We start from the raw sequence: 17,672 nt of genomic DNA on the forward strand, positions 1-17,672 counted from the left end.
ATAGATAAAAGCACTTCGAAAAGTACAAAACCCTTGACCGATAGAGTGATGATGGTTCTGGTCAAACTTGCTTGGAATTCTCTAATCAGCCCCCTTCCCAGTATCCCACTGTCTATCTCTTTACCCACCTCCTCCTTCTACTTCTGCTTTTTGAGTTCTTCTGCCAACCCTGAGTTCTCAGGTCCTGCTCAAGTCCTCCTCTCCTTTATCTGGGGCTTTTTAAGGTTCATGTATCCTCAGGTTGTAAGGCTTTAGGGTGGAAGACACTTGGGAACCTTCTAGCTCAACTGCCTACTTTTACGGACAGGAATCTAGGACCCAGACAGGTGCTATGACTTGCCCAAGTCACACAGCTAGTATATAGCAGAATCAGAACTCCAACCTACGGAAGACGTTCAAGACCCATCCCATGCCCTCTCTGCCCACCACCTTCCACCTTCCTGAGTAGAAACCCGTGCAACTTCAGGTTACCCTGAACAGGTAAACAAACAAAATGCCAAAACCATATTTAAGGAAGTGTTTAAAGGAAAATACTTCTCCATGTAAAAACACTTCACTTTTGTTAAAAGATAAACTGAGGCATATTAAAAATTTTAAGAGTTTATTTGGGCAAAATCAATTTGAATTGGGCCGTGCCAAAACAAGATGCATTAAGAATGTTCCACAAACAGAAGCTAGGGGAAAGACTTACCAAAGAAAGCGTGGAAACAAAGCAAGGAAATTATTGATTAACTATAGCTTAAGCACTTGCACTATTTGGGAAAGCCTCATTGGCTGTGACTGTTTGTTCTTAAGTTTGGACTTTAAAAATTTTTTTTATTCAGGAATATTGGGGAAGAGTGTGTTTCTCCAGGGCCCATCATCTCCAAATCAAGTCGTTGTTCTTCTAATCCAGTTGTGGAGGGCGCAGCTCAGCTTCAAGTCCAGTCGCTGTTTTTAATCTTAGTTGCAGGGGGCGCAGCCCACCATCCCAGGGAATTGAACCGGCAACCTTGGTGTTGAGAGCTCTAACCAACTGAGCCATCCCACCTTCCCTTAAGTTTGAACTTCTTAACCTTGAGGTATTACAGGCTTAGGGTTTGGTTAGCTTAGGTAGGCTGCCAAAGCATTAAATCCACCTCAGTCTAATGGGCTCTTTGTTTAATTAATTTAACACTTATCTACCATTTTTTAGTCCTTATCCATAAGCATATATACACAGTTTTATTTTAACATAAGTGCAATCAGAGGGAACCAACGATTCTGATTCTGCTTACCAATGTTTTTTCCAAGTTGTTCTGTAGTCTTTTACTTATGACTTTAATGACTGTAATGTATTTCATCAAGTTGATCTTTATGCAAATTACTGTGTTTTTTCTTTTGAATTATGATGTTGGGCTCTGTTTGCAGGAGGTAGATTATAGGGTGAAAGAATATTAAAGATGTATTGAAGACCCAGTCCTTGCACCAGCTGCTGCTGCCAAAGCCTCAGCAGCCAAACCTCCCTCCTGACCCTCATCGTCTCTTCCCTGCTTCAGGCCGCCAACAACCTCATTGTACTAGGCCGTGAAGAAGCAGGGGCTGAAAGGATCTTCCAGAACAATGGAGTGGCCCTGCTATTGCAGCTTATGGACACGAAGAGGCCTGAGCTGGTGCTGGCTGCAGTGCGGACCCTGTCGGGCATGTGCAGTGGCCACCGAGCTAGGGTGAGGGCCTGGATGTGGGGTGTTTGGCATGGATGCCTACCCATCCGAGAACCTGGTGGGAGACGTATGGGCAGGGTGTGGCTGGCATAAACAGACCCTGATGCAAAGTCTAAAGTGTTCCCCCAACCTCGGTTGTATGGTCCCAGATTCAACAGCGATTGCTCCTTTGTTTTTCCTTTGAGCTGGAAATGGGTCTGTGCAAAGATAAGTTTATTGAAAGTTGTTCATGAGAAAGAGCTGAATGCAAAGGCTATGCTAGTTCACATTTTTTAATACTAAGTCTTCAAAAAAATCAGTGTGTATTTTATACTCATGGATTTGCCACATTGCAAGTGCGCAATGGCTCCATGTGGCCAATGGCTGGAAAGGAGCCTGGCTTGTGTCAAGGGCATTCCAGACAACAGGCCCCATGAGGCATTGGCTCCCTGGGCTTATCTTCCTACTGCATGGGGCCATTATCTCCCACTCCCTAACCTGTATGGCAGCCGGAAGGGAAGGGCAGACAGCTGACTGTGGTTCTTGCCGGGGATCTAGGCCACAGTGATTCTCCACGGAGTCCGGATAGACAGAATCTGCAGCCTCATGGCGGTAGAGAATGAGGAGATGTCTTTGGCCGTCTGCAACCTGCTCCAGGCCATCATTGACTCTCTGTCTGGGGAGGACAAACGGGAGCATCGAGGGAAGGAGGAGGCCCTGGTTCTAGGTAAGAGACATTCTTCAGTTTTGGTTCAAGGGGGTGAGGGCAAGGGAGAGTCAGTTATCACTTCCGACTGGGCATTCCCTGTATGTGGAAGTGGTCAGGTTTTATTTTTGTACTTATTTTCTGATCATAAAATAACAGATGCATAGCAGCATTATGTGCAATAGTTTAAAGGTGCTTCCACAGCCCAGAAGTGTCCATCGATGAATGAATGGGTAAACACAATGTGGTACAGCAGGTCCTCGAATAACATCGTTTCATTATAACATCGATGAGATGCCCTAGGAACTTGACTGTTGCTTATATAAACTAGCCTATAGTAAAATTGGTTTTGTTATATATTGTTCCTTTTTTTTCTTTTTTCTTTTTGTTAATTGGGGAATATTGGAGAACAGTGTGTTTTTCCAGGACCCATTAGCTCCAAGTCAAGTCGTTGTTTTTCAATCTAGTTGTAGAGGGCGCAGTTCACTGGCCCATGTGGGAATCAAACCAACACATTGGTGTTATGAGCCCTGCACTCTAACCAACTGAGCCACCCAGCCACCCGTGTGCTGCCCCTGTGCCACCCCTGTTGTTTCTCTTAAAGTCTCAGAATCTTGACAACATTAAGTGAGGACATACTGTGTGTGTGTTACATTAATAATATTGTGTGTGTGTGTGCACGCGCGTATACACACACACACACACACACACGATGGAATATTATTCTGCCTTAAAAAGGAATGAAATTCTGAACCATGCTACAACATAGGTGAACCTTATGTTAAGTGAGGACATTAGGCTAAGTGAAATAAGCCAGTTACAAAAAGACAAATACTGTATGATTCCACTTATATGCAGTTTCTAAAATCATCCAACACATAGAAACAGAAAGTAGATTGGTAGTTGCCCAGGGTGGGGAAGGAGGGAATAAGGAGTTGTTTAATGGATGTAGAATTTCAGTTTGGGAAGATGAAAAAGTTCTGGATAGATGGTGATGATGGCTGCACAATAATGTAAATGTACTTAATGCCACTGAGCTGTACACTTTATAGTGGTTAAAATGGTAAATTGTATTTTATGTATGTTTTATCACAATCTTAAAAAGTAACAGGCTTATTGGAGAAATTTAGAAAAATTAAAAAATATGTAGAGGTAAAAAAACTAAAAACCTGCAATTCCCGCTCCAGATAACCACTATAATCACTGCCTTTTTCTATCCATCCATATAAATCCTTTTTCTATTCATCCATATAAATCTCTATTTAATAAAATTGGAATTTGTCTACGGATAATTGTGTGATTTTTCCTTCACTGAGCATTATATTAGTATTGAATACCACTTAATATTCTTTAAAAAGATTCCTTTTGACTTTAATAATGATTAATTTTGCATTTGTTTCATCCCTACATACATGCTTCTATAGACTCATGTTTCTTCTTGCACATCCAGGGCCTAGGCATAATTTTATTTTATTTTATTTATTTATTTTTCCCCTAGGCATAATTTTAGAAGTTCCTGCTCTGCCTGGGAGGGTCAGAGAGGCAGGTCACTCATAGGAAACTTGATTTTAAATAATTTCGTTATATTCATTGTATGTATGTATCATCCATAACTCATCAACTAGCTCCATATTATTGGAGAATTAGATTGTTTCTAATTGCATGCTTGTAAAAAGCACTTCAGTAGCTATTCTTTATGTAAAGCTATGTTTGCATTTGTAATTATTTTCTTGGAACAAATTCTAGAAATGGGAGTACTTGGTCACAGGCTGTGAACATAACTAATATTCTTTCTCCATCTTACTTTCAAATTTCTTTCCGAGAGAGTGCAACAATTTGAACTCTTACCAAATGATGATAACAGTTCTGTCTCAAATTATTCTCACCAAATTAAAATACTACCATTTCTAAAGATATTTTCTTATTCAGTGGGTAAAAATGATCTTGTGTGAATAGTGGTGATGGCTGCACAAAAATTTTTAAAAATTACTGGCAAGATTGATCACTTTTCTTTATCTTTTTTAGCCATTTGGATTTCTTTGTCTTTGAACGGTTTGTTCACATTACCTATGTTTACAGTTGGAGTATCAGTGTTTTCTTATCGATTCATAAGAGCTCTCTGAAGATTAATAATATTAGCCTTTTGGGGTCATGGATTCTTGATGTGGTTCTGACTTACTATTGTAATGGTCAGCAAATCATGTTCCTTTTCTGCACTAGAATCCTCAGAGGGTCCCAGATGGTCTCGCTCGTATGGTTGATGGTTAACTGCAAATGCTAGCCAGAGCACCCCGATTTTACTTCTTGTGGCCTCTCTAGTGGGCAGCTTGGGTTTCTATGTAACATGCTGGCTGGATTCTCAATGGACAAATCCCAATGTGCAAGTGCTTTTTAAGGCTCTGGGTGTGCTGTAAGTCACATGACCAACCCAGATCCATTGGGGAGGGTACTCCCCAAGAGTGTGAATAGTGAGAAGTGTGTTTTGTTAGGCCCACAACTTCCTGTTGGACATGTATGCTAAGAAATCCCATTATAATATATATTGATTTCAAATCTATCTCCTTGTAGCTTCCACTCACCGCTGGTCCCAAGTCTGCCCTCTGGAGTCTCACAGAATAAGTCCATCTCACACTCGTGACATACCTCTATCTGAAAACAAGCTGTCGTGTCCACTTATGCCTTTCCTTCTCCAGTTAGATAGGCCCATTCCTCCATCACTTATTTATATGACATGGTTTGTTTGGAAAGCTTTCCTTTTCTGCCTGCCTGTATGTCTACATGCCGGCCTTTGGGCTCCAAGGAGAACAAAAATCTCCAAGTCTCAGAGAGGTCAGATGGGGCAAAGCAGGAAAAAGCATTTGTCTTTTAAGATTCCCAGTGGGCAGGAAGGACCTGGCATCCCAGGCAAAGGCTTGAATTCAGGCTTGCAGCCTGCTGGAATCTGGGGAGTAAGAAGTCTATCAAAAGTATACATTTCCTTTCCTTAAAACATGTTATTAAATAATTTATCCCTGCCAATCACTGCCTGGAATGACGAACTTCTAAGAACCAGACCTGGTCAAGGATGGAATGGGCTGTTGCAGAAGTCAATGTTCAGAGCTCCTGGAGGACCTCTGTGGGTGTTATCTAGGGATTTCCCTCCCTTTTTTGGGGGTGAGATGGGCAATAATATACTCTCCTGGGAAATTCCAATATCCAGGCAGCAGTGGATTCGATATTTCCAGAATCCTCCTAGAAGCTTTTGCCATTCCTGTCCTACACACCTGAGGCTCCCTGGTTCTCTCTGTTTACTCCTGTCCTCTCCTTCTTCAGACACCAAGAAGGATCTGAAGCAGATCACCAGCCACCTGCTCGACATGCTGGTCAGTAAGAAGGTGTCTGGCCAGGGCAGAGATCAGGCCCTCAATCTACTCAATAAGAACGTCCCCAGGAAGGACCTCTCCATTCACGACAACTCACGCACCATCTATGTGGTGGACAATGGTGAGGTCTGGGGCGCGTCTGGCGCTCCCCCCAGCCTTTCAGGAGGCAGCAGGGTGGGCACCTTGCGCTGAGCAGAACGCGGAAGAGGCATGGCTCTTTCCTGGGAGAAGCCTTCAGTCCCACCTGAAGCACCAGGAAAAAGTATTAGCATATTAGGATCCACCAGTGGGCTGGTGAAGGTGTGGGGCAAGGCTCTGAATTCAGGGTCTGAACACCCTCAGAAAATGTCCAAACACACTCGAAAACATCTGGGTGGAGTTTCCTAACAAATGGGAGCAAGTGTTAAAAAACAAACGGGACTCCACCAACTCGAGGGTAACTTTCCCGAAGTCTCATAGTTGGCAAAATACTTGGCTGGCTTTCTAGAGCGCTGTTAATTCCCTCTTAACACTCAGAGTTTCATGCCTTCCAGGGTCTGCCTTGAATGTCCCTCTTCCCACTTCCCTGTGCCACCTATGGTCTGACCAACTCCTAGCCACTTCTAACACCTGGCACTGAAGTCAAGCTGTCTATTGTCCCAGAGGCAGTATAATGTCACAGATAACATCGTGGGCTTTGAAATCAGGCATTGCTGGGAGACTGCTCGCTGTGTCGCTTGCCAGCTGCGTGATCTTGGGCAACTTACTTGGCTTTTCCGTGTCTTGGTTTTCTGCCCTGAAGGATGGGAATAGTGATTCCTAACCAGTTGGGTTATCAATAGGATTAAATGAAGTAATATGTATAAAGCTCTTGGAGTAAGTGCTCAAAATAACATGCAGCGCTTACTTTGTTGGAGCAAATCACACCCCACCCACGGCCTATTACTCTGTGCTTATCACACCTTATTGTACGTCTGTCTTCCCTATTGCATGGTGAGCTTTTAAAGGTCAGGATTGTTTGTTTTATTTCAGTATCCAGTACGTACAAGGTGGTCATTTATTTGTTTACTCATTCATTCATTTATTCAACAAATACGTAATGTTTAAGTTAGCCTGATGGGAAATAGGAAGCCACAGAAGATTCTTCAACAGAAGAGAAAGGAAAATAACAATAAGCAGTAAATATAGTTTTCTAAATAAATAATAAATATTTATTGAGTGATAATGATGTGTCTGGATTGGCACTAGGCAGTTTTCCATACATTCTCTCATTGAATCCTCAAACTCTATGAGGGAGGTAGTATTGTTCCCATTTGACAAACAAGCAAACTGAGGCCTGGGGAAAATAGAATACAAAATAATGTTTGAAGGTTATACATCACTGCATAGAATGTTAGTACTGGTAGAGTCCTCTGAAATCCACTATTCTTGATCTTGTGAATGTGAAAATAGAGGTCCATACTGGGGGTGGGGGGTGACTTGCTCAAGTAGGGATAGAGCCAAGTGTAGATGCTGAGTCTCCTGGCCCCATTCCAGCGCCCTTCACTCTGGATAAGCTATGTGCTGCCTAAAGCCAGGCTAGAGAGAAGCTGGTGTGAAGACTTGACTGAGTGGTGGGGGTGTTTGTAAGAGCCCAGCAGGGGTCTTAACACTTGCCGCTGCCATCTGTCCTGCAGGCCTGAGGAAGATCCTGAAGGTGGTGGGGCAGGTTCCAGATCTGCCGTCCTGCCTGCCCCTGACTGACAACACCCGTATGCTGGCTTCTATCCTCATCAACAAGCTCTACGACGACCTGCGCTGTGACCCGGAGCGTGAGCACTTCCGCAAGATTTGCGAGGAGTACATCACGTGAGTTTCCTGGAGGCCTCACAGGGTTGGCCTCTGTATTAGTTATCAATTGCTGTGTAACAAATTATCCCCAAACGTAGCTGCTCAAAACAACAATAATCATTTATTGTAATATCACCACAATTTGGGAGCGGCTCGGCTGGGTGGTTCTGGCGTTGGGGTTCTCACAGTCACATGTTGGCCTGGGCTGCAATCATCTGAAGGCTTGACTGAGGCTGGAATGTCTGCTTCCAAGATGGCGCACTCACGTGGCTGGCACATTGGTGCTGGCTGTTGGCGGGAGGCCTTGATTCTTCCCTGTGTGGACCTCTCTCTCCTCATGGTGGATGGCTTCCCCTAGAGTGAGTGCTCTGAGAGAGAGCAAGGTGGAAATGGCAATGTCTTCCATAATCTATCTTCAGAAGTCACACACCATCACTCTCACCACATTCCATTTACGAGAAGCAAGTCATTAAGTCCGGTCTACGTGTAAGAGGAAAGAATTAGGCTCTACCTTTGGCAGGGAGGAGTATCACCTCCAAAAAATTGTTGGACATACTTTAAATCTAACCACAGTTTCCTGTAGTTGAAAGGAAGAAACATCAGCTTGTCAAGGAGGGAGGCTTGGTTCTGTCAAGACTTTAAGAACTGTATAGTCTTTCAGAAACTAGGCAGGAGCCCAGGGCCCTCAGGCGCTGGAGTTCCTGGTCTTCCCACTGCCACTCCCTCATTGTTGTGACATAGTTGCTCCTTCTGCCACCTCAGTTTCTTTTCATGTGTCCTCTCCCTTTTCCTCCCACTGCTACATGGTCTTTTAATCCTTTGTTGCAATGATCCTCAAACTTGTATATGATTCAGATTTCTGGGATGTCCCTTGATTCAGTAGTCTGGGGCATGGCTCAGGAGGTTGCATGTTTAAAAAGCACCCCAAGTGAATCTTGGGAAGGTAAAGACTCTGTCTTCACCCTGCTTCTCCTTTCTCCGTTCTAGGGGTTGGCACACTTTTGCGGTAAAGGGTTTTGTGGGACATGTAGGTCTTTACCGCACATTAAAAAAAGAAAAACCCTTTGAAAATGTAAAACCCATTCTCAGCTTCCCAAATCTCTGGCCTGCAGTTGAAGTTCGCAGACTCCTGCACAATACTACAGCTTCTCCTCACCCCTGACTTGGTTTCCCTTGAAGTTTCTCAAGATTTCTCTAGTCTCTTCCTCAGCTTCAGCTTTTGTGGCCAACTTCTTGAGTCGATCATGAGGTCCCAAATTGAGTTTGCGACCAGCTAGTCCTTCTGTGGACAGAGGTTTTTGATTGAGACCCCCTCCCAGTCAGCTTGTGGATGATGCTTCGTCACAGGCCTCTACCCCCAGGCCAGTCACCTGAGGCTTAATGGGTGGAGTCACCACCTTCAACAAATGGCACCTGAGGCTGTCCCCACCCTGATTCCTCAGGGGCCAGGAGCTGGGTGAAGGTTCAGGTTCAGGCACCAGCTACTAGCTGGCACGAGCAGCCAGCTTCACGAGCAGACTCCACCTAATTATGAAAGGCTCTAGGTTCCCTGGCACTGAGTGGAGAGATGAGAGGCAAGGCATGGAGGGACTCTAAGAGCTTCCAGAACTGACTCCTCTCCCCCAGAGGGACTTGCTCAGGTCACCCAGCTAGCCAGAGGCAGATGTGGGACCAGAGCCCAGGTCTCCAGCTCTCAGTATGGAGTCCTTCTGACTAGTCCGCACTGCCTTCTTTCCTATATACACATCTGTATTTCCACTGTGCACTTCCGCCCTGACTCCCCGCATTGAACCAACCTGGGCAGGTCACTGAAGGATCAGAAGGTATGTTACCTCCGCCATTCCAAGCTGGAGATTCTCCCATAGAGTAGATGATAGTAGATTCTGAAAGCAAGACAGAACCTTCTGGCTCATTGAGTCCACAGCCACTTGATAGGGGAAGGGACTGAGACCAGATAGGGGAGTGACTAGATCAGGCTATGTTGTGACTCAGCCACACTGCAGAGTGATGCAGTGTGCCAGGCACCATGGTGGGCCCTTTTGTGTGGTTGTGGCTGCTCTACGGTCCCACCAGACACCTCAGCTGCTGGGAAACCCATCAGCTGGACAACTCCCACCTATCACCTCTGTTCAGGACTTGCCTCAGCTGAGGCCAGTTGCTTCACCCTTCCCAGGGCAGCCAGCATCAAATGACTTGTGTTTCACACCAACATGGAACAACTGTTAAGGGTGTCTCAACTCTAGAACTCTTCGCAGGCTGAGGCTTTGTCATGACTGCATTGTAGCCCAATGCCTCCCTTTGTCCAGTCCTGTTTTCATCCCTCTCCCCAAGTTGTTGATCCCAGGAGCTCTCCCTAATAAGTTTCTTACATGTCAATCCCATCTCAGAGTGTGCTTCTAGGGGAACACAACCCCTGGCACATCTGTTATGTCATTTACCCTCATTGTAACTCTGGGAAGTAGTTCTGTCCTCAGTTTCCAGATCAAGGCGCTAAGGCTCAGAGAGGTTCGGTGAATTGCCCAAGGTCACACAGCACATGAGTGGCAGATCCAGGATGCAAATCCAAATCTGTCTGCCCCAAATCTCACACATTTTCCACCTCCCACCACCCAGGCCAGTTCTCTTGATCTCCTTTGCTTTCTGTTTTAGGGGCAAGTTTGACCCCCAGGACATGGACAAGAATGTGATTGCCATCCAGACAGTGTCAGGGATCCTGCAAGGCCCCTTTGATTTGGGCAATAAGCTGCTGGGGCTGAAAGGTGTGATGGAGATGATGGTAGCGCTGTGTGGCTCAGAGCGTGAGGCAGACCAGCTGGTGGCCGTGGAGGCCCTCATCCATGCCTCCACCAAGCTCAGCCGTGCCACCTTCATCATCACCAATGGCGTGTCACTGCTCAAAGAGATCTACAAGACCACCAAAAATGAGAAAATCAAGATCCGTACCCTGGTGGTGAGTGGGCTAGGTACCAGATACCATGCCAGGCACAGGGACAGCGGGATGAATGAGGCATGGCCCCTGTCCGTAAGGAGACCACGCTCTAGGGGGCACCCAGACCTCCCCCACCTCAGGCCCCTGCGGAGCAGGATGCTATGCAGGAGGCTGTGAGAACCTAGATTCTGAGTGGTGGACCCTGCTGTCTAACCTCCTACACCCCCATGCCTTTGAAGGACACTAACATGGTGAACTTTCTCCAGCAAGTGTTTTTCAGAGCAAACTTCAAAAAGTCAATTTGTTTCCTTAATCAGTTTTCATATAGCACAGTCAAACCTGCTTCATTTTTTCCATTTCCGTTTTATAGATTATTTCATTGACCTTTTCCTTGTAAATAATTGTCGTGAAGGTTTGAGTCATTGATTTTTGTTGTTGTTGACATCAATTTTTAAAAAACTAGTTTTAGCTTCTGCCATTGTGAGTTTTCTCTTATGGAAGACTTTTTTTTTTTTTTTCTAACAAGAGTCCAAATTTCCTGGGTGAAAATCTGAACCTCTGAATGTGTTACACACAAGCTAGGATTTCTTTGCCAGTTTTTGTGTCCTAACAAGTTTCACCATTTGCAGTTTCAGATCTGTGGGGTCCACATGGTGGGGAAAAGGGGGCAGGGTACAAACCTCTAGCTTTGGGGGTATTTCCTGTCATGTCACCTGGAAGCCTCAGGGAAGGCATCTCGGAAGAGGTGGCACCTGAACTGAGTTTTATATTATGCGTAGAGGTTTACCCAGGCCAGGTATAAGGGGCAAAGTGTTCCAGCCACAGGGACCTGTTTGAGCAAGGCCTTGTCTGTCTCTGATCGTCAAATGTCCACTCTCTCCCCTCCTCCACAGGGACTCTGTAAGCTTGGCTCTGCAGGTGGTACAGACTACGGTCTCAGGCAGTTTGCTGAAGGGTCAACAGAGAAGCTGGCCAAACAGTGTCGCAAGTAAGGGGGTCCTGTTTGCCCGGGCCTGCTATCTCCTCTCAGGGTGTGCCCTAGGAGACGCCAGATCATGAAAGAGCCCTCACCTGCTACGCACCGCCCTGAAATGGCTTCACGGTCCTGACCTGAGCCCTGGCACCCTTCCCCAATGTCTGTCCCTTCTCTCTTCCAGGTGGCTGTGCAATGCATCCATAGACACCCGGACTCGGCGATGGGCGGTGGAGGGCTTGGCCTACCTCACACTAGACGCCGACGTGAAGGACGACTTTGTCCAGGACATTCCTGCCCTGCAGGCCATGTTTGAGCTGGCCAAGGCAAGTGTGGCCCTGACCTTTGGCTTCAGGAAAGATCTACTGGATTCAGGCTGACCACGGGGCCTGGGATATTGGACCCCTGTGTCCTCATCCTGGCTGTACCCTCTCTCCCTGTGTAAATCCGGACTGGTCATTTCCTTCTTTCTCACCCTCATTTGACCTGACTACTAAATGGGCTCACAGCTCTTCATGCCTTCCAGGCAGTGGGAGGATAAACAAGAAGGTGGTATTTTTTCCAGGGATCCTCAGGAAGTGAGGTCTCTAAGGACCAAGAGTCAGTACCTCGCCTCCTCTGGGCCCGTTCCCTCCTTTCCAGTTCCTCCCAGACTCTTTTCCTCTCTTTTCCACCACTAAGGGAAGAAGTGTGGGAGGGAGTTTCCCCCTAGGACCAAACCAAGGGTGTCCAATGCCCATCCTGTCCCCACCCCAGGGGAGGTAGGCACGCCCTGTGAAAATGTGTTGGCTTCCGCTTTTCAAGCGGCTCAAAGAAGGGGCAACTCAGAGGACGCCTACCCATGCCCTCAGGGGAGCTATTGAGGGTGCAGAAGAAATTTCTGGCCACCCTGTCCAAGCCACACGCTCCTCCCAAACCAACCTGGGGGCCATGTGAGGGTTTTGGAAGCAGAAGTTTGTTCTAAAGTTTCCTGTCTTCCTTTCCCTTCCTCTCCCCGCACCCTGTGCCTCCCTTCAGACCTCTGACAAGACCATCCTGTACTCAGTGGCCACTACCCTGGTGAACTGCACCAACAGCTATGACGTCCAGGAGGTCATCCCCGAGCTCGTGCAGCTCGCCAAGTTCTCCAAGCAGCACGTGCCCGAGGAGCACCCCAAGGTGGGGACAGCGACAGCCGGGGAGGGGGTCTGTGCCACCAGACCTTCAGAGAAATGGAAAGGAAAGATAGTGACATCCGGGTGCTGTGAGGGTGTGTTTGGGAGGATTTGGCATAAAATAGAGATAAACTGAAGATAATAATGGTAAATTTCTCCCACTAGATGGTGCTCATGTATTTCTTAGTTTTAATATTCTATAAGGGGTGGAGGTAAGAAACCCAACAATTTGTAGTCCGAGAAAACAAGCAGAGCTATGAGGAACGTTTGCAATTTATACTGTTGATTTCTTGGACATTAGACACTTGTGTTTCATGTTCCTAACACTCATAAAATGTTTATGTTCTGGGATATCTGGGTTTGGGGCTATGGATGCTAAGTAGGAATAATGAGAGGAAGAGGGACATGGGTCAGAGTAGCCCAGGTGTCACAAATCCCCTTGGGGCCCCTCTCCCAAGGAGTCCCTGCACACAAAGTTATACTTTGTATGTGGTTTGCCTATGAATATATATGCATCATATTTCCAGCCAGTAAAACATTTAAAGTTTTGTAAACGATCAAAGTACTAAAACCATGTTGCAAAACAAACAAAAAGGTGGAGAGTTGAGCAAAGAAAATAACCACTTGCAATGCTATCATCTCCCCCTGACCACTGTTGATATTTTGGTATGTTATGTGACCTACCCGAGGCTTTCTGTGCATCTTTTTTCTTTTTATAGTTATAATCAGAATGTAGTTATCATTTTGTACCCAATTTGGGGAAATACCATATGTGTTTTCTCATGGCTATTTTGTTCTCTAAATCATTTTTAAAAGCTGCATATTATGTCATGCAGGCAAGAGTGTATAGCATATTCTGCTGCTTTGTATTTCAAATGTGGCTTCGGAGGATTGCCTGTGACTGTCAGCCTCTCCCCAGCTGATCTGAGGATTATCTGTAATTAATCAATCCTGGGGCTGACTTTAGGTTTCCAGCAACCAATCCATTGTTATGTCAGCTTTATCTGCTCCCTATCCCCTCACTCCTGCCTACATCCCTCTACCCTCCTGCCTGCCACATACCCTAACGGAAAGCCAACTACTGGCAAAAAAAAGTAACGTATGGGTCACCTAGTGTTTTGGATAATCGCTCTTTTGTTTCAGTCCTCTGTGAATGAAGCGTCTTTGGGATTGATTTCCCAGCCGAATCAGCTGTTCAGGTTCTGTATTGGGAGGGGGGAGGGCAAAGAAGAGGAGGAGATATTCTGATGTTCACAGCATCAGAACATGCTGTATACCCCCTTGACTATTGTTTGCACAAAGGGAATCTGGAGGACTGTATTAGTTTCTCATTGCTGCAATAACAAATTGCCACAAACATAATTGCCCCAAATAATACAAATTTATTCTCACAGTTCTGGAGCTCAGAAATCTGAAATCAATCTCACTGGGCCAAAATCAGTGTCAGTAGAGTGGGTTCCTCCTGGGAGGCTCAGAGGGGACAATCTGTTTCCTTTTCTTTTCAACTTCTAAAAGCCACATTCCTTGGCTCATGACCTTGAATCACGTCAACCTCTTGCCTCTGTTGTCACATGTCCTACTACTAACTCTGACCCTCCTGTCTCCCTCTATTTTTTTTAGCAGGACTATTGGGGAATAGTGTGTACTTCCAGGACTTTTTTTCTCCAAGTCAAGTTGTTGTCCTTTCAGTCTTAGTTGTGGAGGGCGCAGCTCAACTCCAGATCTAGTTGCTGTTGCTAGTTGTAGGGGGCACAGCCCACCATCCCTTGCGGGAGTTGAGGAATTGAACCGGCAACCTTGTGGTTGAGAGCCCACTGGCCCATGTGGGAATCGAACCGGCAGCCTTCGGAGTTAGGAGCACAGAGCTCCAACCACCTGAGCCACCGGGCCAGCCCCTGCCTCCCTCTTATAAAGCCCCTTGTGATTATATTGGGCCTACCCAGATAATCCAGGATTATCTCCCCAGCTCAAGACCCTTAACTTAATCACATCCGCAGAGTCCCTTTTGCCATGTAAGGTACTGTATTCACAGGTTCCAGGGATTAGGACACGGACGTCTTTGGGGGACCATTATTCACCATGAGAAGTCAGAAGTGCACCATCTTGGTTCCAATGCAGATTGGCCTGATGCCAAGGTCCCTTCCCCACGGCCACCTTTTTATCTCCCCAGGACAAGAAGGACTTCGTAGACATGCGGGTGAAGCGGCTCCTGAAGGCCGGCGTCATCTCGGCCCTGGCCTGCATGGTGAAAGCGGACAGTGCCATCCTCACTGACCAAACCAAAGAGTTACTGGCCAGGTGCGCTGCAGTGGGCCAGGGCTGGGGTCTGAAGGGCCTGGACACAGGAGGCTGGACAGGGAGATAGAAATGGTGGGGAGTAAATAAGGGAATGAGCCATTGGGGAGCCTAGAGAGGAGACTGAAGGGGATCAACATTGAAAAGTGACATGGCAGGCAGGTCATCACAGGTGGAAGTTTGTATCAGGAAGAAAGAGGTCACTGTTCATTCTAGTTACCTGTTTCCCAGGTTTTGTGTGGGACCTGCTATTCCAGAGATAAAAGGCACAGTTTCTGTGCAGCCTGATGGGGGAGGCAGACAGTCTCACAGTTACGATACAATGCAATGGGTGCCATGATGGGGGTCAGACAAAGGGTTGGTGGAGCATAATCAGTGGCAACCAACTAGCCAGACTGGAGGGGAGGAAGGTGGGCATCCAGGAAGGCCTCCTGGAGGATGAGACAACTCAAGGGAACCCTGAAGGAATAAAATGAGCCACCCAACTACAGGGGAGGGAAGGTTTCCATGTAGAGGGAACAGCATATGCAAAAACACGGAGGATGGAGGAAGAATGAGTGAATGTGGGGTTCTTCTTCAATGTGTCTGAAGCATGGAGTGCACAGGAGAGAGTAGTGCTACATAGAACAGAGAGGAAGAAAAACGCCAGGTTACAGAGGCCCTAGGGTGCCTCAATGTTGCAGAGTTTCTCCTGGGTGGTAGGCAGCAAGGAGCCATTCATTAGCTCCCTAAATAAGGATGAGGTGGCTCTTTGCAGCCTCGCTTGGCCTCACTTCCTCCCGAGCCACTTATGTTCATGGCAGTATCTTCCCAAGCTGGCCAATTCTGGGACACGTGCACACTGGTAGCACTTCCCAGGGCTTCACTGGGTCTGAGTGGCTGGCATGCTGATGGCTGGGAAGGGTGTACTGGTGCAGTAAACATCTTTCATCCTTCCCCTACAGGGTATTCCTGGCACTGTGTGACAATCCAAAGGACCGAGGCACCATTGTGGCTCAAGGTGGTGGCAAGGTAATCGGGCGGGATAAAGTTCTTGCCATCCTAGAAGGTGTGGTGCTGGGGAGGAGCACGTGTGTGTGTGTGTGTGTGTGTGTGTGTGCGAGCACAGGCACACGCTTTGCCTGGCCCAAGAAGAATGTACTCCCTGCCCCAACCTGACCTTCTGGAATACCATCATTCAGGTATCTGTGCTGTCTGTCTGTGTTCATGGCCCCAGTCCAATTTCTGCTTGATTCTGTGATGTGTCATGGGGTTTACTGAGGAATTCCATCTATCCTCTGGGCTATTGGAAGGAAGCATGATGCAGATACAGAGAGCGTGGACTTTGCTGTAGAAGACTTGTCCTTTTTAGCTGTGTAACCTTGGGCAAATTACTTAATCGCATCAAGTCACAGTTTCCTCGTCTGTAAAATGGGGGAAATATATCTCACACTCAACTTTGCAGAATGTCACAAAGACTGGAGGAAATACATTTAAAGTATTGGCTCATAGTCAGTGCTCAATAAATGGCTGCTATTATTAGGTTTGACTCAGGCAGTAAGTAAAAAATCAGTGTATTGATCTATATATTTTTCCAAAGCCAATGAACATACGGATGGTGGGGAGAATGGGGGTGAATCATCAATGTGTACTGGGAGCCAAGGGGAGAGCGAATCTGTGACTAAGTATTTCATTGTTTTCTATGACGCTCAAGCATTGATTATATCAGACTCTTGCTGAACTTCTGATGGAACAGACAGACAATAGCTGGAGCGGGAGGATGTCTGCGACCAAAGAATGACTGTGCCCTTTCTTGCAGGCCCTGATTCCCCTGGCTTTGGAGGGCACAGACGTGGGCAAGGTGAAAGCGGCCCATGCTCTAGCAAAGATCGCGGCTGTCTCCAATCCGGACATTGCCTTCCCCGGGGAGCGGGTGGGTGTCTGGGTGGGTGGGATGGAGGGATGGAGGAAGTTCCTCTGCTCTGAGGTGCCTTTCCCCTTGTCACCTTGCTCCTGGCCTGGGAGGGAGCTTGGTGCTGTCACAGAGAGGGCAATGAATTGGAGACACCTAGACTCCAAGCCTGGCTTTGCCTGTGACTAACAGCGCTGTCCTCTCGGGAACTCACCACATCTGCAAAGTAAAGGAAATGATCCTGCCTCTCAGGATCATGGTTAAGGTCGAATTAGACAATGGATAGGCCAATGCTTTGGAAATTCTAAAGCTGGGCACCTGTAAATGTCAGGAACTGGGAGAACATGATCTCCACCTGACCCTCTCCTCGGCTCCGCTCCCACAGGTCTACGAGGTGGTGCGGCCCCTTGTGAGACTCCTGGACACAGAGAGGGACGGGCTCCAGAACTACGAGGCTCTCCTAGGCCTCACCAACCTGTCTGGGCGGAGTGACAAACTCCGGTGAGTGGGGTGTGAAGCGAGCAAGAGTGAAGAGAGGTGTCTCATGAAGTGTTTGGTTGAATTTCACATACACCATGGGCAGGAATTGATCTCCTCCTAGGACAAGCTCAAAGGCAGTGGGTAGAAATAACAGTGGGAGGGATTTGAATTAGCCCTTGGAAAAACCACGTGGTGAATGTTCAAGCCAAAGGAGACTATGTAGGTACTTCTTTCTGAAATAGTGAAAAGGTATCCAGGGGGATGGGTGGGGAGAAAGTGTATTCCTTCTCAGAAGCAGGGGATGGTGAAGTGTATTGGGTTGAGATTCTTTTGGTAGCAAGTGGCAGAAAACTCAACTCCAGTTGGTTTAAGCGTAACAGGGGATTTATTGGCTCATGTAAATAAAAAGTCA

At 46.8% G+C, this 17,672-nt stretch overlaps 1 protein-coding gene across 1 annotated transcript in view; it reads left to right on the plus strand.

Annotated features, from left to right (window-relative positions):
- The window catches only part of UNC45B (unc-45 myosin chaperone B), a 29,175-nt gene that overhangs the window by 4,809 nt on the left and 6,694 nt on the right, over window positions 1–17,672 (plus strand). The window contains exons 6-17 of the mRNA XM_019732560.2: window positions 1,518–1,685; window positions 2,220–2,388; window positions 5,680–5,850; window positions 7,385–7,556; window positions 10,188–10,488; window positions 11,361–11,455; window positions 11,625–11,766; window positions 12,458–12,598; window positions 14,765–14,892; window positions 15,834–15,900; window positions 16,688–16,801; window positions 17,166–17,281. Coding sequence (XP_019588119.2) covers window positions 1,518–1,685; window positions 2,220–2,388; window positions 5,680–5,850; window positions 7,385–7,556; window positions 10,188–10,488; window positions 11,361–11,455; window positions 11,625–11,766; window positions 12,458–12,598; window positions 14,765–14,892; window positions 15,834–15,900; window positions 16,688–16,801; window positions 17,166–17,281 — 1,784 coding nt within the window. The remainder of the gene's footprint in view (window positions 1–1,517; window positions 1,686–2,219; window positions 2,389–5,679; window positions 5,851–7,384; window positions 7,557–10,187; window positions 10,489–11,360; window positions 11,456–11,624; window positions 11,767–12,457; window positions 12,599–14,764; window positions 14,893–15,833; window positions 15,901–16,687; window positions 16,802–17,165; window positions 17,282–17,672) is intronic.

This window comes from Rhinolophus sinicus, linkage group LG15, assembly GCF_036562045.2.
Source record: "Rhinolophus sinicus isolate RSC01 linkage group LG15, ASM3656204v1, whole genome shotgun sequence".
Lineage (NCBI taxonomy): Eukaryota > Metazoa > Chordata > Mammalia > Chiroptera > Rhinolophidae > Rhinolophus > Rhinolophus sinicus.